The sequence below is a fragment of the Oncorhynchus masou genome, chromosome 29 (assembly GCF_036934945.1).
Source record: "Oncorhynchus masou masou isolate Uvic2021 chromosome 29, UVic_Omas_1.1, whole genome shotgun sequence".
Lineage (NCBI taxonomy): Eukaryota > Metazoa > Chordata > Actinopteri > Salmoniformes > Salmonidae > Oncorhynchus > Oncorhynchus masou.
Genome location: NC_088240.1, coordinates 72,028,597 through 72,052,753, shown reverse-complemented (window position 1 = coordinate 72,052,753; position 24,157 = coordinate 72,028,597). Strand labels below are relative to the sequence as shown.

The window sequence follows — 24,157 nt, the reverse complement described above, 5'->3', positions numbered from 1 at the left end:
TCTTTCTTTCTTACTTTCTTTCTCCCTCTCTCTCTCTCTCTCTCTCTCTCTTTCTCTATCTCTTTCTCTTTCTCTTTCTTTCTTTCTTTCTTTCTCCCTTTCTCTCTCTTTCTCCCTCTTTCTCTCTCTGTCTCTCTCTCTTTCTCTTTCTCTTTCTCTTTCTTTCTTTCTCCCTCTCTCTCTCTCTCTTTCTCCCTCTCTCTCTCTCTCTCTCTCTCTCTCTCTCTCTTTCTCCCTCTCTCTCTCTCTTTCTCTCTTTCTCTCTCTCTTTCTCTCTTTCTCTCTCTCGGACAGATGAAGACCTAAGGGATAGATACTTCACTCCCCTCGATCTGCCAAGGTTGTTTAATGCCATGGCCCAATTCAGACCATCTCTCTCTAAGTTAATGAGGGAGAAGGTCCACCATTTGCCAAACCTGAACTTGCACACACACACACACACACACACACACACACACACACACACACACACACACACACACACACACACACACACACACACACACACACACACACACACACACTGGCGTGTGGAGGGTATAGTCCTATTTATAGACATGTTGGGTTTATGATAGTCTTTGTATAGTTGGCAGGCTACTGGTAGCTGGCACAATCTACGTCACATTCTCCCTGTGTTTAAATGTAGTTGCACACTCACGTACACACAGTGCTTGAATTGGTCCGGTGCACAGCAACACCTCTAATGTTATACTGCTTAAGTACGGGTTATGTTCATCTCAGACTGGAGTGTGTCCCGGGGGATCAACACTGCTCCAATATTTGCTCTACAATATGAACATTGACTATGTCGCCTAAAATGTACCAACACTTAAAATGAGTTGCCCCTCTTTTATAATGAGATTGAGTTTGATAACCAGGGTAGTGTGTTGGTGAGTGTGTATGTTTAGTGTTCTGAGCAGCCCGTGGTGGAACCACAATGTTGACCTTAGACTGGAGTGTGGGATGGGGGATAACCACTCCTAGCAACAAGTCACTCACAACAGCTGAAGCCAGGGTCCGATTCCACCACTACATACCTTCAGACTGTCCCTTACTGTTTCCCATCTCCCATAGACAGCTGTGGTAACCTTCAGTTTGAAAAGAGGGCAAGAATTCCTCTGAGAGAGAGCGAGAGAGATAGAGATAGGGGGACTGAGTGAGACAGAGGTGGAGGGCTGAGAGAGAGAGCAAGAGCGATAGGGGGACTGAGTGAGACAGAGGTGGAGGGCTGAGAGAGAGAGCAAGAGCGATAGGGGGACTGAGTGAGACAGAGGTGGAGGGCTGAGAGAGAGAGCAAGAGCGATAGGGGGACTGAGTGAGACAGAGGTGGAGGGCTGAGAGAGAGAGCAAGAGCGATAGGGGGACTGAGTGAGACAGAGGTGGAGGGCTGAGAGAGAGAGCGAATGAGAGAGAGTGAGAGAGAGAGAGAAAGCACTCATACAAACACAGAGAGCACTGACACAAACACAGAGAATGTATCTAGCTCTCTCTGTCTGTCTGACATACTGAAGGATTTGGACCCAGGGGATCTCTGCATGTGATTGCAGCATGTCCTAAATATTTCACACCGCCTGAGTTTTCAGTCCTCTGCAGCTCTGTGATTCTCAATGTCACCTTGACTATCTGGTCAGGTAGGCAGCAGCTCACCAGGGGAAACTGCAGTGGGTTATTTTAGCCCAGATAGATCACTGCTGCCTCCCTACTGCTAGTCTACCGCTGTGATTTATGATATCCTGGTCTGAAAACAGAGAGATCAAGGAGTGGGAAAGACACATAGATACAGACACACACATACACAACCTCCCATTAAAGTTTTGCTTTTTTATCCACCCTACTCACCTTTACACCTATAACAAGTAGTGGAAGTGTTACAGCCCTACTGAGTTGTTGGAGACCACATTCTGTCAGAGACCTTGGAGGCTTGTCATTCATCATCACAATATTTGCACAATATTTGCATTGAAAGGTAAACATGTTAGGCCTACTTGGTGGTGTTGTGTAATGTAATTTGCTCAGACTGTAATTTGTTGAATGGGTAATTTGATATCCGTACATCTTATATCTCAATATCGCATTTCAATTATTGGATATATCCTAGACGTCATGTGCATAGAAGATATGGTTTGGTTGAGCCTGATAGAGCTTGAATCAGTTGGATGTCAGGACCAAGCGGAGCAGTAGGCTCCTTAGCCACCCCCGTCCCGATACCCGGGTTATATTTTAAGAGGTGATATAATCCAAATTTAGGGCGATTAAATGTTAGGGTGGAAGTCTCCGTGACGTTTCACTTATTAGTTTTCTCTTACCACCTTTCTGTTTTCGAAAAAGTGACGTGCTCCCCACGCGCGACAATGGAGGTGCTAGAATCTTTCCCACCTCCTGAAAACTTAACGGCGGCTGTCGTGCACCCATTATGCGAAGAATGGAAGGGGGGATCCGAGGTTGCCATCTTCCACCTCGCCAGTATCTTCCTTGTTTTGGGGTTCATGGGAGGGAGCGGGTTCTATGGGCTCCTCTACTTGTTTACCTTTCTGACGCTCGGTTTCTTCTGCACAACCATTTGGTCATGGTCGGATGCGTGCACCACCGAAACCTTTTTGTGGAATTTCGCTCTCTTTGCGGTATGTGCAGTTCAAGTTGTGCTTGTCGCCTACCGACTGAGGAACGTTACTTTCGAAAAGGAGTTTCAAGATCTGTACAGCTACCTGTTCAAAAAGCTGGGGGTGTCGCTCATCCACTTCGGCAAGATAGTCGCCTGTTGTGAAGGGGACATCCACACTATAGAGAAAGACCACTGTTTTGCCATGGAGGGCAAGACTGCTATTGATAAACTGTCCGTTCTTCTGTCCGGCAGGTGCATCTGAACTTCACTTTGACATTTTATACAACTGTATTTGATGTTATGTCATATAAAATCGCCTAATGTCCCACTTTTTTTTTTAACAGAATTCGTGTAACAGTAAATGGAGAGTATTTACATGACATATATCCTTTCCAGTTTCTCGATTCACCTGAATGGGACTCTCTCCGGCCGTCAGAGGAGGGACTTTTCCAGGTAAATAGTAAACTGATCGAATAATGCTACTTTGGGCTAATGTGTCTGGCATATACACTGAGTATACAAAACATTAAGAACACCCGCTCTTTCCATGACATAGACTGACCAGGCCAATCCAGGGGAAAGCTACTGTATGATCCCCTTATTGATGTCACTTGTTAAATCCACTTCAATCAGTGTAGATGAAGGGGAGGAGACAGGTTAAAGAAGGATTTTTAAGCCTTGAGACAAATGAGACATGGATTGTGTATGTGTGCCATTCAGGAGGTGAATGGGAAAGACAGAAGATTGAAGTGCCTTTGAAATGGGGTATGGTAGTAGGTGCGCACCGGGTTGTGTCAAGAACTGCAATGCTGCTGGGTTTTTCACGCTTAACTGTTTCCCGTGTGTATCAATAATGGTCCAACACCCAAAAGACATCTAGCAAACTTGACACAACTGTGGGAAGCATTGGAGTCAATATTGGCCAACATCCCTGTGTGGGTGCAGCTCAATATTAAGGTGTTATTAATGTTTGGTATACTCAGTGTATAAGCGTTAGTGTTTTATTTCCCAGGTGACCCTGCGTGCAGATAATTGCTGTAGGTACGTTTCTTGGAGACGTAAGAAACTGTACCTGCTCTTCGCCAAACACCGCTACATCGCCAAGGTCTTTGCGCTCGTGGTGCGGAATGACATCGCGGACAAGCTGTACTCCCTCAACGACAAGGCGTTCGACAGCCGCGGGTTCCGATATGATCTCCGGTTACCCACCTACTGTCACGTGCCCCCGTTGCCTGAATTAGACCGGACAGATGCGTTCCTACGAGTCCCAGCGCAATATGACCATGGACACCGTGCCCGTGTCCCTATAACTATAACAGCGCCGAAAGAGACTGTCTCGTGACTGGAACGGAACTCTTTAATGTTTGTTTTTCATTAATGGATGTTGTTTTTGTCTGTTTGTTATCCTCAAGTGCTTAGGCTATAGATAGGGCATAAACTATGTAATTTACGCATCAACATAGAATACATTGTAGCACATCAAGTAACCCCCCACTTGGTTTTCCATACATAATGCATAGGCGCGCGCGCATGTGTATGTGTCTGTGAGAGAGAGAGATTTTCTCTGCATCAAAATACCAGCGAAATGTTACCCCTAATTTCTGCTTATGTTTTATAGTGCACTTTACTATCTGTCTGTCTTAAATTGAGACTGTATATTCAATTTCCTTACTGAGTTTTTTTGGTCGATATTTGTGTTTAATCGTAATAAATTATTAACAATGCAATGTAACCCTATACGTTTTGTATCTCGAATAACTTTCATTAAGCCTACAACATTTTCCTCAGGGAGCGTGAATTTCTGTCGAGCAGCCAACAGGTGAGTGTCAATCACTTTCTCGCGCTGACCATGGCGCTGACCTTGGTGCTGATCTCATTAATACCTGCTCTTGTCAACCTCATCACGCAGCTCATGTCACCTCTGGAGGGGGAAGGGGCACTGTTCAATTAGGTTTACCAACATCTCGAAACACATAACACGATTCACTCGGCGGGCTTCATAATATTATTTTCTAGGAGTTGCTAGCTGCTAGGCTATATTTTCAGTTAAAGGGACGTTTTACCTCCCCCTGTTGGCGTGCCCGGACTATGCTGGTGCGCAGCGGCGGGGTAGTGTTGACTGCTGTCCCCTCGCCTTGCCCATTTTAGTCAATGCCTGTCAGTTCACTGGAATGCGCGACTCACATTGTGCAGTCCCCCAGCTCGCGAGGACATACATTTATAGCTCCTCATTACGTGTCCATTGTTTTCTATTCACTATCCTCTCCAGCGACGCCTTTGATCGATTGTTGTCAGATTGGTAAGTTACATCTCCAATTATCTGTTATCTTACTCTGACTGAGCGGTGAAAGGAAAGTTACCGCTATTTCTTAAGACGTCTGCCGGTGCGTCCCGTTAATTTTCTACAAGCAGAGTATTGTAGCCGACTCATTTCGCACTTTTTACATTTCCATTTCACAATCTATATCAAATATTGTCGCGCGTTAGTCGGGAGATCCGCTCAAAACCCAGTTTAGGTTGATATTTTCCCTTAAAGGAAAACTTTCAATACCACTCCAGTGCTGTATGATCGGTGTGATGAATTCCCAGGCTATGTACAGTATTAAATCTGTTAGTTGATGAATCAAGTATTATGTTGACAGTGTCAGTAGGCCTATAAGCATCTAAAAAGTTATTCTAATGCATAAGTACATAAAATAAAACATTTGGAAATACAGTAATCTGTTAAGAAAATCTGTTGAAACCTGAGGATATTGAGATTGTGATAGTGACAAACTGATGTACACTATGAGAACAGCAGCAGTGTGAAAATCTGCTGTTTCTACCATCAACACTGTAACTCGTAACTTGAAAGGTACCAACATAATAATACATTCATAACCTCTACACACCCCATTCATAACCTCTACATACCCCATTCATAACCTCTACATACCCCATTCATAACCTCTACATACCCCATTCATAACTTCTACATACATTTACATTACATTTAAGTCATTTAGCAGACGCTCTTATCCAGAGCGACTTACCCCATTCATAACCTCTACATACCCCATTCATAACCTCTACATACCCCATTCATAACCTCTACATACCCCATTCATAACCTCTACATACCCCATTCATAACCTCTACATACCCCATTCATAACCTCTACATACCCCATTCATAACCTCTACATACCCCATTCATAACTTCTACATACCCCATTCATAACCTCTACATACCCCATTCATAACCTCTACATACCCCATTCATAACCTCTACATACCCCATTCATAACCTCTACATACCCCATTCATAAGCAGTACATAAACAACCACAACACCCTCCCCACCTCTCTCCAGGTGAGGATCAGGATGTCTTCCTCTCCAGAGATGACCAATAGCCTGTTCTACACCACCCTGGCCCCCCTGCGGTCGGCAGTCCCTGGGTCTGTACCCGGGGCTGGAGGTGGAGGTCTGGTGATGACCACCATGGAGCCCAACATAACCTCCTGTGAGGAGTGGGAGGAGGCCCACCACCTGCTCTTCCACCTGGGGAACCTGTCTCTCCTCCTGGGCCTGGTCATCCCCACCACCCTGACCCTGCACATGATCCTGCTGCGCCTCATGCTGATGACAGGTGGGTCCATACTGGCCTCTGCCGGCCCAGATTACAGTCCAACTCGGTGGTCATGATACGATTGCATTACACACTTTTCAGTTTCATTACCAGCTCTACCACCACAGTATCTCTCCCTTCTCTTCAAAGTATCCACTCGTTCACTCCATCTCAAGGATTCATATGCATTGAATTGCTTTTAGAAATATGATACAAACACTATAGTGAGTGAACGAGTCCACACTTCCTGGAGAAGGGTGAGTTGCTGTGGTAGTACAACTGGGAAAGGGACTGAGCAGAGTGGAAGGATATCATATCATATGACCACTATGTTGGTGGTAGTACAGCTGGGAAAGGGACTGAGTAGAGTGGAAGGATATCATATCATATGACCACTATGTTGGTGGTAGTACAACTGGGAAAGGGACTGAGCAGAGTGGAAGGATATCATATCATATGACCACTATGTTGGTGGTAGTACAACTGGGAAAGGGACTGAGCAGAGTGGAAGGATATCATATCATATGACCACTATGTTGGTGGTAGTACAGCTGGGAAAGGGACTGAGTAGAGTGGAAGGATATCATATCATATGACCACTATGTTGGTGGTAGTACAACTGGGAAAGGGACTGAGCAGAGTGGAAGGATATCATATCATATAACCACTATGTTGGTGGTAGTACAGCTGGGAAAGGGACTGAGTAGAGTGGAATGATATCATATAATATGACCACTATGTTGGTGGTAGTACAGCTGGGAAAGACACTGAGCAGAGTGGAATGATATCATATAATATGACCACTATGTTGGTGGTAGTACAGCTGGGAAAGGGACTGAGTAGAGTGGAATGATATCATATAATATGACCACTATGTTGGTGGTAGTACAGCTGGGAAAGGGACTGAGTAGAGTGGAATGATATCATATAATATGACCACTATGTTGGTGGTAGTACAGCTGGGAAAGGGACTGAGTAGAGTGGAATGATATCATATAATATGACCACTATGTTGGTGGAAGTACAACTGGGAAGACATTGAGTAGAGTGGAATGATATCATATAATATGACCACTATGTTGGTGGTAGTACAACTGGGAAAGGGACTGAGTAGAGTGGAATGATATCATATAATATGACCACTATGTTGGTGGTAGTACAACTGGGAAAGGGACTGAGTAGAGTGGAATGATATCATATAATATGACCACTATGTTGGTGGTAGTACAGCTGGGAAAGGGACTGAGCAGAATGGAATGATATCATATAATATGACCACTATGTTGGTGGTAGTACAGCTGGGAAGACATTGAGTAGAGTGGAATGATATCATATAATATGACCACTATGTTGGTGGAAGTACAGCTGGGAAGACATTGAGTAGAGTGGAATGATATCATATAATATGACCACTATGTTGGTGGAAGTACAGCTGGGAAGACATTGAGTAGAGTGGAATGATATCATATAATATGACCACTATGTTGGTGGAAGTACAGCTGGGAAGACATTGAGTAGAGTGGAATGATATCATATAATATGACCACTATGTTGGTGGTAGTACAGCTGGGAAAGACACTGAGCAGAGTGGAATGATATCATATAATATGACCACTATGTTGGTGGTAGTACAGCTGGGAAAGGGACTGAGCAGAATGGAATGATATCATATAATATGACCACTATGTTGGTGGTAGTACAGCTGGGAAGACATTGAGTAGAGTGGAATGATATCATATAATATGACCACTATGTTGGTGGAAGTACAGCTGGGAAGACATTGAGTAGAGTGGAATGATATCATATAATATGACCACTATGTTGGTGGAAGTACAGCTGGGAAGACATTGAGTAGAGTGGAATGATATCATATAATATGACCACTATGTTGGTGGAAGTACAGCTGGGAAGACATTGAGTAGAGTGGAATGATATCATATAATATGACCACTATGTTGGTGGAAGTACAGCTGGGAAAGACACTGAGCAGAGTGGAATGATATCATATATGACCACTATGTTGGTGGAAGTACAGCTGGGAAAGACACTGAGCAGAGTGCAATGATATCATATATGACCACTATGTTGGTGGAAGTACAGCTGGGAAAGACACAGCAGAGTGGAATGATATCATATCATGTGACCACTATGTTGGTGGTAGTACAGCTGGGAAAGACACTGAGCAGAGTGGAATGATATCATATGACCACTATGTTGGTGGTAGTACAGCTGGGAAAGGGACTGAGCAGAATGGAATGATATCATATGACCACTATGTTGGTGGTAGTACAGCTGGGAAAGACACTGAGCAGAGTGGAATGATATCATATAATATGACCACTATGTTGGTGGTAGTACAACTGGGAAAGGGACTGAGCAGAATGGAATGATATCATATCGTGACCACTATGTTGGTGGTAGTACAGCTGCCTACTGGAGTTTCTCAAGCTAGTTTAAACATGAGGATATAATTTAACCAATAACTCAAGTGTGGTTTATTACTTCCTGTCCCTGACAGGAAGCTGTCTGTTCATCACCTGGGCAACGCTGTACCGGTGTAACCTGGATGTCATGGTGTGGAACGTGGTCTTCCTGCTGGTCAACTTCATGCACTTCTTCTACCTGGTCTACAAACGCAGACCTGTGAGTTCTGCCCCAACCCAACACAGTCCAGTTAGAGGCAGACTGTGGTCCATTTATATATCAAATCAAATTTATTTATATAGCCCTTCGTACATGAGCTGATATCTCAAAGTGCTGTACAGAAACCCAGCCTAAAACCCCAAACAGCAAGCAATGCAGGTGTAGAAGCACGGTGGTTAGGAAAAACTCCCTAGAAAGGCCAAAACCTAGGAAGAAACCTAGAGAGGAACCAGGCTATGTGGGGTGGCCAGTCCTTTTCTGGCTGTGCCGGGTGGAGATTATAACAGAACATGGCCAAGATGTTCAAATGTTCATAAATGACCAGCATGGTCGAATAATAATAAGGCAGAACAGTTGAAACTGGAGCAGCAGCACGCCCAGGTGGACTGGGGACAGCAAGGAGTCATCATGTCAGGTAGTCCTGGGGCATGGTCCTAGGGCTCAGGTCCTCCGAGAGAGAGGAGGAGAGAATTAGAGAACGCACACTTAGATTCACACAAGACACCGAATTGGACAGGAGAAGTACTCCAGATATAACAAACTGACTCCAGCCCCCTGACACAAACTACTGCGGCATAAATACTGGAGGCTGAGACAGGAGGGGTCAGGAGACACTGTGGCCCCACCGTACATACATACAGCTTAGAGTAGACACAAGTTGCCTGGAACAGTTATTTTGATGAGGACTTTTGGAGATGAGTTTTCCATTGTGTCTCTCAGAGGTGAGACAGCCAGTCGAATCCCCCTGGCGTTGGGGCGACTGTCTCTCTCTACCTAAATGAGATGCAGGTCTTTCAAATGCACTGCTGCCACCAGGGGACTTTCAGTGTGTAGAGGGCCTTCACATACCTGACCATCTCTCCTCATTGTCACGAACCGGCTCAAAGCCCATAACAAAAGGGAGACAACGTGGAGATAAGGAGGAACAAAATATATATTTATTAACTAAAGCAACTAAGGAAAATATACAATGTGTGTGTAATCAGTAATCAGTAGTGTAAGTGAGTGTTTTGCGTGCATGAATGTGATAATGCAGGGTGTTGAAAGGTGACAATGCAAACAAACAAAAGGCCACCAAGAACCACAACACAATCTACAAAGGTGTCTGCATGGAGAGAGTCATCCATGAATGTGGAAGAGGTCTATTTATCCTGGGACACACCTGGCCCAGGAGTTTCCCATGTAGCTGACGACCCTCCCCAACTCCGCCCACCGGCATCCTAATATGGAAACAAGAACAAAGACAGAATACGGCAGACAGAGTGGGAGGGTCGTCACATTCCCCCCCATAAAACCGGGGACCAACAAGGACCCCGGAACAACGTAACAGCCTCTGCAGTCCCAAATTGACACAGCCTCTGCGTCCCAAATTGATGAGGGGTTATGTGTTCACACCTCCACCTGCACCAACCAACCTCCTCCTCCTCCCCAGACCTCAGCAACCTTTGCGCATAGGAAGCAATATTTAAGAGGAAAGAAGAAAACAAGACCAGGAGGGAACAGACAGGAAAGATAGAAGACGACAACCCCAACCAATGGTCAGTCACGTAAACATTCAGTAACATGGCACAAAAGACCACAACAGCTACAAACTCCAACGAAAAGAACAGGGTCCTTAATTTTTACAACTCCCAACGATTCATAGTCACTTCCAACGATTCATAGTCACTTCCAACGATTCATAGTCACTTCCAACGAAACAGAATTTCACTAATTTCAATCATTTAACCTTGTAGTGTTCAGCCATCTTCAACAGCTGTTCTTTAGTACATAATTCTAACAGGTCCTCTGATGGAAAACAAATGAACTTGTGTACATGAGACACCATAGTCATACGTAAATAATCTTGCTCAACCCCTCTACTGAGCATATCAGACCACAACCAGAGAAATGACAATCACCCTGAACACCACAGAAAAGAGATGAGATACGGAGCTTCCCCAAATCTACAATAACTCAACCTTAGTCTTCGTGCAGATTTGCGGTGGGAATTTACGCACTGTAGCCCGTTGGCAAGGAAAAACTCCCCAGCATGCTGGCAAATTCCACCAAGCCACAGATGTGCCCCCGAGACAACTGCTCAGTCCACAGACACCACGCAAAAACAACAAACATTTAACCATGCCCAACATGTCCAAAAATGAAACACGTCGCTAAGCCTATCAGGGGTAAAAGGCTATAGCTTCAGGTAGCAAGTTCCACTACCCTACACAAATCTCCTACCGAGGTACACAGCCGATTTACTCACCTCAGACTGACTTCAACAGAAAGCAGAACAAGAGTTCACAGGCTAGGCAGGGCCTGGAAACTAACCATTGTCTCTCTCCAACGCAGCACACAAACCAAACAACAAAAGCAACCAATACTGGGCCTATCAAACTCAAACACAATATGCAAACCAAACACTGCAAACCAAACACGTACCTCCACGGTCTCCCAAACCAATAGTTCAAAGATCCCAGACGAGCCCCCACTTGTCACGAACCGGCTCAAAGCCCGTAACAAAGGGAGACAACATGGAGATAATAAATATATATTTTGTTACTCCTTAACTAAGGAAAATATACAATGGTGTGTGTAATCAGTAGTGTAAGTGAGTGTTTTGCATGCATGAATGTGATAATGCAGGGTGTTGAAAGGTGACAATGAAAACAAACCGCCACCAAGAACCACAATCTACAAAGGTGTCTGCATGGAGAGAGTCTCATCCATGAATGTGGAAGAGGTCTATTTATCCTGGGACACACCTGGCCCAGGTGTTTCCCATGTAGCTGACGACCCTCCCCAACTCCGCCCACCGGCATCCTAATAAGGAAACAAGAACAAAGACAGAATACGGCAGACAGAGTGGGAGGGTCGTCACATCATAACAAGGAAGGAAGTTATCTATACATCTATATTGCTGTCCTCTTCACTCCCATGTCTCCACTCCTCCCTCCACCTACTAACACTGAATGACATACATGAGTGAATTATGTCCTATCAATTCAATATCAACGATTGGTAGACCTAGGTGGCCCTCACTTTATATTGGCTGCTGTGGTGACATTGTCTTAAAGACCCTAAAATATACTTCATGCCTGGTCCTTTATGATACGCCCTGTGGTTATCCATCCTGAATCAGGAGCCGAGCTCAAGTCACGTCCATAACGCTTTATATCCCCCTCTACCAGCTACAGACAATGAGCTGTAACCGTGCTGTGTCTTCTGTCAGATTAAGATTGACAGGGAGCTGAAGTCAGTGTACAAGCGCATGTTTGAGCCCCTTCACGTGCGCGAGGCCCTGTTCCAGAGACTGACGGGCCAATTCTGCACCATCCAGAGCCTGAAGAAGGGACAGGTGTATGCTGCCGAGGACAAGACCTCCGTGGATGAGCGCCTCAGTATCCTCCTTAAAGGAAAGTAGGTATCACTCTGAGACATCTTCCTGTCACCTATCTACCATGTCATTCCATCCCCGATTTTCCATGAATGGTGTTTGAGAAAATAAGGTTTAACATTATCTGTGTGCATCTGTGCATTTGATCCGTCCATGGTCATCCATGTTGACTATACGTTTTTGTGTGACAGAATGAAGGTGTCATATCGAGGTCATTTCCTCCATAACATCTACACCAACGCCTTCATCGACTCCCCTGAGTTCAGATCAACCCAGATGAACAGAGGAGAAAAATTCCAGGTAACTAGACACTCAGATTATTGAATGTACCATTTATTTATTAATTGTATTTTTTTATTTATTTTATACATATATATCCCCATTTTACCACTTACCCATATTCCAGTTCATAGTGTATCCATACTGGGTAGACCAAACAACACAAGTACTGTTGGCATGATTAGGTCATGATAGGGCAGGTTTGATACCATGACAACCTGCCATGGTATCAACCTATGATTCATTTACAGGTGACCATCATGGCGGAGGAGAATTGTAAATTCCTGTGTTGGTCCAGAGAGAGGCTCACCTACTTCCTGGAGTCTGACTCCTTCCTGAACGAGGTGTTCAGGTACCTCATTGGCAAAGACATCACCAACAAGCTGTACTCGCTCAACGACCCCACTCTCAGTGACAAGGTGGGTTTAGTCACTGTTCAGAAACTGAGACACTGCAGTTTCTATTTTCTACAAACATACACAGAATGTACAAAACATTAGGAACACCTTCCTAATGTTGCGTTGCACCCCCCTTTGCCTTCAGAATAGCCTCAATTTGTCGGGGCATGGACTCTAGAAGGTGTCGAAAGCGTTCCACAGGGATGCTGGCCCATGTTGACTCCAATGCTTTCCACAGTTGTGTCAAGTTGGCTGGATGTCCTTTGGGTGGTGGACCACTCTTGATACATATGGGAAACTGTTGAATCTGAAAAACCCAGCAGCGTTACAATTCTTCACACCAGTTAACCTGGCACCATACCATGTTCAAAGGTACTTAAATCTTTTGTCTTGTCCATTCACCCTCTAACTGGCACACATACACAATCCATGTCTCAACTGTCTCAAGTCTTAAAAACCCTTCTTTAACCTGTATCCCCTTCATCTACAATGATTGAAGTGGATTTAACAGGTGACATCAATTAGGGATCATAGCTTTCCCCTGGATTCACCTGGTCAGTCTATGTTATGGAAAGAGCAGGAGTTCCTAATATTTTGTACACTTTGTACACAGTGTAATTGTGATTTGGTCATTAACCTTCCTAAATTAAGAATTGTCTCCTTAGATTCAATTAATATTATTATATATTTTTTTCACCTTTATTTAACCAGGTAGGCAAGTTGAGAACAAGTTTTCATTTACAACTGCGACCTGGCCAAGATAAAGCAAAGCAGTGTGACACAGTCTATATACAGTGTGTGCAAATGAGGTAGGATAAGGGAGGTAAGGCAATAAATAGGCCATAGTGGCGAAATAATTACAATATAGCAATTAAACACTGGAGTGATAGATGTGCAGAAGATTAATGTGCAAGTAGAGATACTGGGGTGCAAAATAAATAAATAACAGTATGGGGATGAGGTAGTTGGATGGGCTATGTACAGGTGATCTGTGAGCTGCTCTGACAGCTGGTGCTTAAAGTTAGTGAGGGAGATATGAGTCTCCAGCTTCAGTGATTTTTGCAGTTCGTTCCAGTCATTGGCAGCAGAGAACTGGAAGGAAAGGTGGCCAAAGGAGGAATTGGCTTTGGGGGTGACCAGTGAAATATACCTGCTGGAGCGCATGCTACTGGTGGGTACTGCTACGGTGACCAGTGAGCTGAGATAAGGCGGGGCTTTACCTAGCAAAGACTTGTAGATGACCTGGAGCCAGTGGGTTTGGTGACGAATATGAAGCGAGGGCCAGCCAACGAGAGCATACAGGTATATTAGAGTTGTAAGGCATTGAAACTCATCTGGAGGTTAGTCAACATAGTGTCCAAAGAAGGGCCAGAAGTATACAGAATGGTGGTGTCATCTGCGTAGAGGTGGATCAGAAAATCACCAGCAGCAAGAGCGACATCATTGATGTATACAGAGAAGAGAGTCGGCACGAGAATTGAACCCTGGGGCACCCCCATAGAGACTGCCAGAGGTCCGGACAACAGGCCCTCCGATTTGACACACTGAACTCTGTCTGAGAAGTAGTTGGTGAACCAGGCGAGGCAATCATTTGAGAAACCAAGGTTGTTGAGTTTGCCGATAAGAATGTGGTGATTGACAGAGTCAAAAGCCTTGGCCAGGTTGATGAATACAGCTGCACAGTATTGTGTCTTATCGATGGCAGTTATGATATCGTTTAGGACCTTGAGCGTGGCTGAGGTGCACCCTTGACCAGCTCTGAAACCAGATTGCATAGCGGAGAAGGTACGGTGGGATTCTAAATGGTCGGTGATCTGTTTGTTAACTTGGCTTTCGAAGACCATAGGAAGGCAGGGTAGGATAGATATAGGTCTGTATCAGTTTTGGTCTAGAGTGTCCCCTTTTGAAAAGGGGGATGATTGTGGCATCTTTCCAATCGTTGGGGATCTCAGACGATTCGAAAGAGAGGTTGAACAGGCTAGTAATAGGGGTTGCAACAATTTCGGCAGATCATTTTTGAAACAGAGGGTCCAGATTGTCTAGCCCGGCTGATTTGTAGGGATCCAGATTTTGCAGCTCTTTCAGAACATCAGCTATCTGGATTTGGGTGAAGGAGAAATGGGGAGGCTTGGGCAAGTTGCTGTGGGGGGTGCAGGGCAATTGACCGTGGTAGGGGTAGCCAGGTGGAAAGCATGGCCAGCCGTAGAGAAATGCTTATTGAAATTCTCAATTATCGTGGATTTATCAGTGGAGACAGTGTTTCCTAGCCTCAGTGCAGTGGGCAGCTGGGAGGAGGTGCTCTTAATCTCCATGGACTTTACAGTGTCCCAGAACTTTTGGAGTTTGTGCTACAGGATGTAAATTTCTGTTTGAAAAAGCTAGCCTTTGCTTTCCTAACTGTCTGTGTATATTGGTTGCTAACGTCACTACAAAGTTGCATATTGCGGGGGCTATTCAATGCTAATGGAGTACGCCACAGGATGTTTTTGTGCTGGTCAAGGGCAGTCAGGTCTGGAGTGAAGCAAGGGCTATATCTGTTCCTGGTTGTACATTGTTTGAATGGGGCATGCTTATACAAGATGGTGAGGAAAGTACTTTTTAAGAATAACCAGTCATCCTCTACTGATGGAATGAGGTCAATATCCTTCCAGGATACCCGGGCCAGGTTGATCAGAAAGGCCTGCTCGCTGAAGTGTTTCAGGGACAGTGATGAGGGGTGGTCGTTTGACTGCAGACCCATTACGGACGCAGGCGATGAGGCAGTGATTGCTGAGATCCTGATTGAAGACAGCAGAGGTGTATTTGGAGGGCAGGTTGGTTAGGATGATATCTATGAGGGTGTCCGTGCTTACGGATTTGGGGTTGTACCTGGTAGGTTCATTGATAATTTGTGTGAGATTAAGGGCATCAAATTTAGATTGTAGGATGGCTGGGGTGTTAAGCATGTCCCAGTTCAGGTTACCTAACAGCATGAGCTCTGAAGATAGATGGAGGGCAATCAATTCACATATGGTGTCCAGGGTACAGCTGGAGGCAGAAATAACATAATTATGATGATGATGGTGGTGGTGACACCGATGATGACGATAACGATGACAATGTTTACATGAACAGGCAGCGAAGAAGATGGAGCGTCAGCCCAGCCTGTGCTCCCAGGTCTCTATGATGCAGATGAGGAACAGCATGGGCAGCACCAGTGACACCGATGACATCCTGAACCAGATCCACCGTGGAGGCTCCAGTGGCTCTTCACATCGTAAGTTTCACCACCTCCCATCAAGCTGAGATACTATTGGCCCATCTGTCAGTATCCAACAACCTGATTAGCTATTGAGTCTGAAAAGGACTGACACTATCATGCCACCTTTTAATAGTGACAAAGTTTTGATTCACGGTAGATCTTTGCCAGGTCAATAGTAGCTGTTAAACAGTCCCTTAATTTACTTAAATCATGAGGCATTATGGGTATTCACGGTTGAGTCCGTCTTCGTCGTTTCGCCCTCATATCCTTTCTGGTGTGTGATGTTAACAGACACTAAATCCTGGTTTATTCGGGGTTTAGCTCCAATCTGACAACATTGTTTACTAGGTGTTGTGTTCTAGTTAGTTATTCTCTGACATTGTTTCTCCTGTCCCCTCCTCCTCCACCTCCTCCTCCTCCTCCTCTAGCTGTGAATCAACCCACTCTCTCAGATCACACCTTGCCCTGAAGGGGGTGTAAGACTATCTCTTTTCTCTCCCTCCCCCTGCCCTCAAATTCACCTTCCTAATGCCTGAGTCCCAGATTCGTTTGTGCTGTCTTGTCAACTATCATTTGACGTGACAATGACATAGGAGTTGGCAAGACAGTTGAAACAGATCTGGGACTCAGGCTAGTTCATTCCCTCAAACCCAACCCTAAATATTTAACCCTACAGCTCTGCACTATGTTGCCTGTTCTAAAACGAGTGATCCCCGGTAACCTGGTTTGTCGTTTTAACATCTTCAAAGTTCAGTGTTTAAGAGTAGGACATCATTCATTCATATCATCCATCCTGTAGTAATAATGCTGCTGTACAGCTCCTACTGGAACATGTTCAGTATTTAGACATACAAGACACACTTTAACCCTAATAGCTTCTACATGATCCTGTTGCAATTTCCATATCAAATGTAGGGGTTGAATTGCAAATGTGAGTGATATCTCTGGAAAAGGATTCAGAATGATTTTGTTTTCTGATCATGTTGATTTAACTTCAACCCGTCTTCCCCCTGTCTCCAACACAAACATACAATATGTGAAATTAGGGCCTATCTGTGTATTCTGTCAAATGTGTGGTTGTGATTCTGTTTTGTTTTTAAAGTATTGTCATATGAGTCAGAATGAAGGCTTGTGGAATTTGTAACCTACGATAACCTTGTTTGTGTCACCTTTAGGGTGTGTTCGTCTGTGGCCATATGAAAACACACACACAGTTACATAAAAACCCACACACACTTCTATTCCCACGCTAACCGTTGTGTCCTTTTTTCCAGAAAAATCTCCTGCCTCCAAGACATCCAAAACGATGAAGCCCATTGAAGAAAATATAGAAGACGACGTCTTTATAGAGTCTGAGCCAGACTCTCCTGTTAAGAAACGCCACACCCCCACGACAGCCATAGAGGAGGTGTAAGGAGATGTGACATTATCCTACAACACCACTGACCACCCACCTATCCTGTAATCTGATACAGACCCAGACCCTGGTTAGTTATGGTAGAATAACTTAAACAATAGCTTGAAAAAGGCTTTTACATGATCAAAATATCTATCTACAAACAGAACTGTAGATTTTGGCATCTCACTTTGTCTTGTAGTGTTTGGTATTATTGTGAGTTTGTAGCTGTTGTACTTTTGAAATCCTGTTTGATTGGATGTTGTACAATGCCTTTGCTTTAGCTCTTATACTCAGTGAGTGTTCCAAAAGCATTACGTGTCACAACCAAAACATTTTAGTGTAAAAGCACAACCTCTGAGGACGGTTTCTTTTAAACCTTTTACTCATTGTGTGTCATATTGTGTGATTCATTCTCTTATTTATGCACTGAGCTTCTGCAGTGTTGTGCTTCGATGAATGCAGATGTAACATGTTAAACTTCCTGGTCAATGCTAACCATTTGAGGCTGTTGTGCTGTTTTTTCCCCACAGTGTACAAGTTTGGGATCACTTTTTTATGCCATGATAGTTACCTTATATTAATTACTCAGAGGGAACACTTGAAAAAGAAATCAACAGAAATGGATAGCTCGTAGACCTCTGCTTTTTATCCTATAGCGCCCTCTAGGAGACATGAGGTTTATTTTCTCAGTCTGAACTACTGTCACTGTTTAAACCAGGTCAATGTTCAAACTCATTCCCATGGAGGGCATGTTTTGGTTTTCCTTCCAATTAAGACCCAGACAAACAAGTGAGGGGAGTTCTTTACTAATTAGTGACCTTAATTCATCAATCAAGTACGAGGATCCAAACAGAAACTCGGCCCTCTGTGGAATGAGTTTGACACATGGATAAAACCATCACATCCCTGAAAGATCAACCAGACCAAAAGAAGAGGTTAGCAACAGGCTTTATTATTTCAGTCAAATAAACCTTTTGAATATCTCAGACAAACCATGATTGATGTAACCAAAAAAAATGGCTTTGATTACAATGAATTAATTGAATAAAATGCATTCATTCAGGCCAACAGGAAAAGAATAAAAGAGATATCAGTGCTCTTTTGAGACGTTAAGACAAATCTTCTGCTTTGGAGGAACACTTGATTGTATAATACAACCACAGCACTGAAAAAAACATACATACACAAGATTTTATTTTTTTTAAACAAAAACGGGAGTCCATCACATCACAATATGTACTGGATGTGGGCTACACAACAGTGCTTTCTGCATTGTCTTTGGGACATACATCTCCACAATAAGTGCTTTGGTTCAGTCTGTATCCACAGGGCTGCCTCAACTGTTACAGAAATGTTGCAGAATAGTTGGGGTCAATTCCATTTCCATTCAGTCAGTTCAGTACGTCAACTGAAATTTCTATTCCATTTTTTCTAATTGCTCTCCAAATGGACTTGACTGAATTGAAATGGACTCCGACCCCGTTACATAACCATGAGGTAGTGATTCACTGTTGCTTACCTGTTATGAATTGATCATTAATACACATGATTAGAAGATATGATCCATACAAGGTTAAAACAATATCAGTAGTTACATCAAACTCCGAGGATCAGAGAGGTTACAACACATAATTCATTGAGGTGTTAAAGTTGCCATATAAACAACAAATGACTAAATCATTAAACAAATTGTCAGATGAGTTTGACAGAAACCACAGTTCCATATGTCCAGCAGTGATTTGATGATAGTAAAAAACATTATGAACATTTCTTACATAATCATTGTTATTTGAATCTAAGGAGAAATTCATAACTTAGGATAGTGACGAAATTACAACTACACTTGAGTGTGCAAAACATTAGGAACTCTTGCTCTTTCCATGACATAGACTGACCAGGTGAATCAAGATGAAAGCTATGATCCCTTATTGATGTCACCTGTTAAATCCACTTCATTCATTCTAGATGAAGGGGAGGAGACAGGTTAAATAAGGACTTTTAAGCCTTGAGACAATTGAGACATGGATCGTGTATGTGTGCCATTCAGAGGGTGAATGGGCAAGAAAAAATATTGAAGTGCCTTTGAAATGGGGTATGGTAGTAGGTGCCAGGTGCACCTGTGTCAAGAACTGCAATGCTGCTGGGTTTTCCACGCTCAACAGTTTCCTGTGTGTATCAAGAATGGTTCACCACCCAAAGGACAACCAGCCACTTGACACCAACAGTGGGAAACATTGGCGTCAACATCGGCCAGCATCCCTGTGGAACACTTTCGACACCTTGTAGAGTCCATGCCCTGACGAATTGAGGCTGTTCTGAGGACAAAAGGGAGGTGCAACTCAATATTAGGAGAGTGTTCTAAATGTTTTGTACACTCAGTGAAATAGGCCTGTGTGTAGGATTTCACAGTTTGGTCCTTTGTCTTAGTGATGTGACCAAGGAATGCTAAGACAAACAGAAACCATAATGTAAACAGAATATAAATGACCAGAACTGACCACTAGATGGTGGTATGCACTTACAATAACACACAGGTTCACACAGATGTGGACATGTCTGTTTACAATGTAACATGGACATAATAACAGTATGTATACCTAAAACTCAGAGGTAGTTACTAATATCAGTATATAAGTCTATAGAGTTGAACACTATATCGATATCACATGGTTTGCTTAAAACAAAAACACATTTAGTTATATGACGATGATTCAACTCAAAATGAAAAGTAAACTTTTTGGTAAGTTCCCTGAGAACATTCTTCCTCCTGCGAGAGAATATAATAACACTTGAGTCCTCCAGGAATCTAGTTTGGTTTGTGCTAATGTTTGATTATATATATGATCTATGATTATAACACGTATTCACTGTCAGTAAACATAGTAGAGCCTAGACGTTCAATTCATAGCTGCATTACAGAACATATCTGGGCTTTGTTTCATGCAGTATCATGCCCTTCACTCACACAGTCAGAAGATTGAAGGCAAACATTTCACCCCATTGATCATTTGCCATCTTACACTTCCTACTAAGGTGATTAGATGAAGTTTGATTTGTCAACACACATTAAGAAGTGACTGCTCCGCTGACACACTGAGAATCCCCTTTCACAGTCAGTCAGTCAGTGCAGCTGTACCCTGTGGGAGAGAGAGTACTGTATGGTCATGATATGGTGTGAGTAAAGTTAAAAGAAACATAAACCATGTCTCCTTATAAATGCATTGAACATACATCTTAATATTTACATTGAGTATTCTTATTGATGAGGATGAATGAGACCATGAGGAGGCAGGTATACTACTTCACTGCCCTGAACAGACAAATGATCATATTAGCATTGGTTTAGTTAGAAACAGTTTTCCAGGCACCGATCTAGTCTAGTCCTGGACTAAAAAGCATGTTCAATGACGATCAAGATTCTCCATTGAAAGGGCGTTTTAGTCTAAGACTAGGTTTAATCTTTGTTGTTGGCAAACCGGGCCTAAGAGGTATGATTGGGTTTGGGTGTCTTTGACTACCGTCTGATGAACAACACACAGAGAAAACCAAGGCTCCGAACCGCCCTTCCGTAGGTCTCCAAAATAGAGAAAGAAAATCTAAGAAATACTTCCCGTTGGAACAGGTGAATGGTGAATCCAGGTGAATCCAGGTGAATGGTGAATCCAGGTGAATGGTGAATCCAGGTGAATCCAGGTGAATGGTGAATCCAGGTGAATAGAGGTGAATGGTGAATCCAGGTGAATGGTGAATCCAGGTGAATCTAGGTGAATCCAGGTGAATGGTGAATTTGAACAGACTGAGCTTTGGGACAATATGGTTCAGATCAGGTAAACAATCAACAAAGAAAGAACAAGATTGCTTTGGCTGTCTGTGTGTCAGTCCCATTCCCAGTTGTCTTCTTATTGCAATTGATAGTCGAGCGGATGTCAATGAACCTGACTGAGCGATGGAAACAAGGGTGACTGACCATTCCTGTGCTACCAATCTGAGGAAGATGAGGCTGAATCTGTCCCAAGAGGTAGCTAAGAGCATAGCTCTCTCTATGTGGAGATGGATTGAGTTGGCCCAGGAGGTAGCTAAGAGTATAGCTCTATCTATGTGGAGATGGATTGAGTTGGCCCAGGAGGTAGCTAAGAGCATAGCTCTATCTATGTGGAGATGGATTGAGTTGGCCCAGGAGGTAGCTAAGAGTATAGGTCTATCTATGTGGAGATGGATTGAGTTGGCCCAGGAGGTAGCTAAGAGTATAGGTCTATCTATGTGGAGATGGATTGAGTTGGCCCAGGAGGTAGCTAAGAGTATAGGTCTATCTATGTGGAGATGGATTGAGTTGGCCCAGGAGGTAGCTAAGAGCATAGCTCTATCTATGTGGAGATGGATTGAGTTGGCCCAGGGGGTAGCTAAGAGTATAGGTCTATCTATGTGGAGATGGATTGAGTTGGCCCAGGAGGTAGCTAAGAGTATAGGTCTATCTATGTGGAGATGGATTGAGTTGGCCCAGGAGGTAGCTAAGAGTATAGCTCTATCTATGTGGAGATGGATTGAGTTGGCCCAGGAGGTAGCTAAGAGCATAGCTCTATCTATGTGGAGATGGATTGAGTTGGCCCAGGAGGTAGCTAAGAGCATAGCTCTATCTATGTGGAGATGGATTGAGTTGGCCCAGGAGGTAGCTAAGAGTATAGCTCTATCTATGTGGAGATGGATTGAGTTGGCCCAGGAGGTAGCTAAGAGCATAGCTCTATCTATGTGGAGATGGATTGAGTTGGCCCAGGGGGTAGCTAAGAGTATAGCTCTATCTATGTGGAGATGGATTGAGTTGGCCCAGGAGGTAGCTAAGAGTATAGCTCTATCTATGTGGAGATGGATTGAGTTGGCCCAGGAGGTAGCTAAGAGTATAGCTCTATCTATGTGGAGATGGATTGAGTTGGCCCAGGAGGTAGCTAAGAGTATAGCTCTCTCTATGTGGAGATGGATTGAGTTGGCCCAGGGGGTAGCTAAGAGCATAGCTCTATCTATGTGGAGATGGATTGAGTTGGCCCAGGAGGTAGCTAAGAGTATAGGTCTATCTATGTGGAGATGGATTGAGTTGGCCCAGGAGGTAGCTAAGAGTATAGGTCTATCTATGTGGAGATGGATTGAGTTGGCCCAGGAGGTAGCTAAGAGTATAGGTCTATCTATGTGGAGATGGATTGAGTTGGCCCAGGAGGTAGCTAAGAGTATAGGTCTATCTATGTGGAGATGGATTGAGTTGGCCCAGGAGGTAGCTAAGAGCATAGCTCTATCTATGTGGAGATGGATTGAGTTGGCCCAGGAGGTAGCTAAGAGCATAGCTCTATCTATGTGGAGATGGATTGAGTTGGCCCAGGAGGTAGCTAAGAGTATAGGTCTATCTATGTGGAGATGGATTGAGTTGGCCCAGGAGGTAGCTAAGAGTATAGCTCTATCTATGTGGAGATGGATTGAGTTGGCCCAGGAGGTAGCTAAGAGTATAGGTCTATCTATGTGGAGATGGATTGAGTTGGCCCAGGAGGTAGCTAAGAGTATAGCTCTATCTATGTGGAGATGGATTGAGTTGGCCCAGGAGGTAGCTAAGAGTATAGGTCTATCTATGTGGAGATGGATTGAGTTGGCCCAGGAGGTAGCTAAGAGTATAGCTCTATCTATGTGGAGATGGATTGAGTTGGCCCAGGAGGTAGCTAAGAGCATAGCTCTATCTATGTGGAGATGGATTGAGTTGGCCCAGGAGGTAGCTAAGAGCATAGCTCTATCTATGTGGAGATGGATTGAGTTGGCCCAGGAGGTAGCTAAGAGTATAGCTCTATCTATGTGGAGATGGATTGAGTTGGCCCAGGAGGTAGCTAAGAGCATAGCTCTATTTATGTGGAGATGGATTGAGTTGGCCCAGGAGGTAGCTAAGAGTATAGGTCTATCTATGTGGAGATGGATTGAGTTGGCCCAGGAGGTAGCTAAGAGTATAGGTCTATCTATGTGGAGATGGAGTGAGTTGGCCCAGGAGGTAGCTAAGAGTATAGGTCTATCTATGTGGAGATGGATTGAGTTGGCCCAAGAGGTAGCTAAGAGTATAGGTCTATCTATGTGGAGATGGATTGAGTTGGCCCAGGAGGTAGCTAAGAGTATAGGTCTATCTATGTGGAGATGGATTGAGTTGGCCCAGGAGGTAGCTAAGAGTATAGGTCTATCTATGTGGAGATGGATTGAGTTGGCCCAAGAGGTAGCTAAGAGTATAGGTCTATCTATGTGGAGATGGATTGAGTTGGCCCAGGAGGTAGCTAAGAGTATAGGTCTATCTATGTGGAGATGGATTGAGTTGGCCCAGGAGGTAGCTAAGAGTATAGCTCTATCTATGTGGAGATGGATTGAGTTGGCCCAGGAGGTAGCTAAGAGCATAGCTCTATCTATGTGGAGATGGATTGAGTTGGCCCAGGAGGTAGCTAAGAGTATAGGTCTATCTATGTGGAGATGGATTGAGTTGGCCCAGGAGGTAGCTAAGAGTATAGGTCTATCTATGTGGAGATGGATTGAGTTGGCCCAGGAGGTAGCTAAGAGTATAGGTCTATCTATGTGGAGATGGATTGAGTTGGCCCAGGGG

The 24,157-nt window shown here is 44.0% G+C and overlaps 2 protein-coding genes across 2 annotated transcripts; both read left to right on the top strand.

Moving 5' to 3' along the window:
- The first annotated feature begins 2,002 nt into the window (after nucleotides 1-2,002).
- Nucleotides 2,003-4,325, top strand: LOC135521299 (popeye domain-containing protein 3-like). The gene is made up of 3 exons (XM_064947217.1): nucleotides 2,003-2,854; nucleotides 2,947-3,055; nucleotides 3,615-4,325. The coding sequence occupies exons 1-3, from the start codon at nucleotides 2,352-2,354 to the stop codon at nucleotides 3,942-3,944; spliced, it is 942 nt and encodes a 313-aa protein (XP_064803289.1). The 5' UTR covers nucleotides 2,003-2,351; the 3' UTR covers nucleotides 3,945-4,325.
- Nucleotides 4,326-4,536: 211 nt separating this feature from the next.
- Nucleotides 4,537-18,042, top strand: LOC135521298 (blood vessel epicardial substance-like). Its single transcript, XM_064947216.1, has 8 exons — nucleotides 4,537-4,901; nucleotides 5,953-6,229; nucleotides 8,727-8,851; nucleotides 12,066-12,253; nucleotides 12,422-12,530; nucleotides 12,761-12,928; nucleotides 16,022-16,163; nucleotides 17,423-18,042. Exons 2-8 carry the CDS (start codon nucleotides 5,965-5,967, stop codon nucleotides 17,560-17,562), a joined length of 1,137 nt encoding a protein of 378 aa, XP_064803288.1. The 5' UTR covers nucleotides 4,537-4,901; nucleotides 5,953-5,964; the 3' UTR covers nucleotides 17,563-18,042.
- The last annotated feature ends 6,115 nt before the right edge of the window (nucleotides 18,043-24,157 follow it).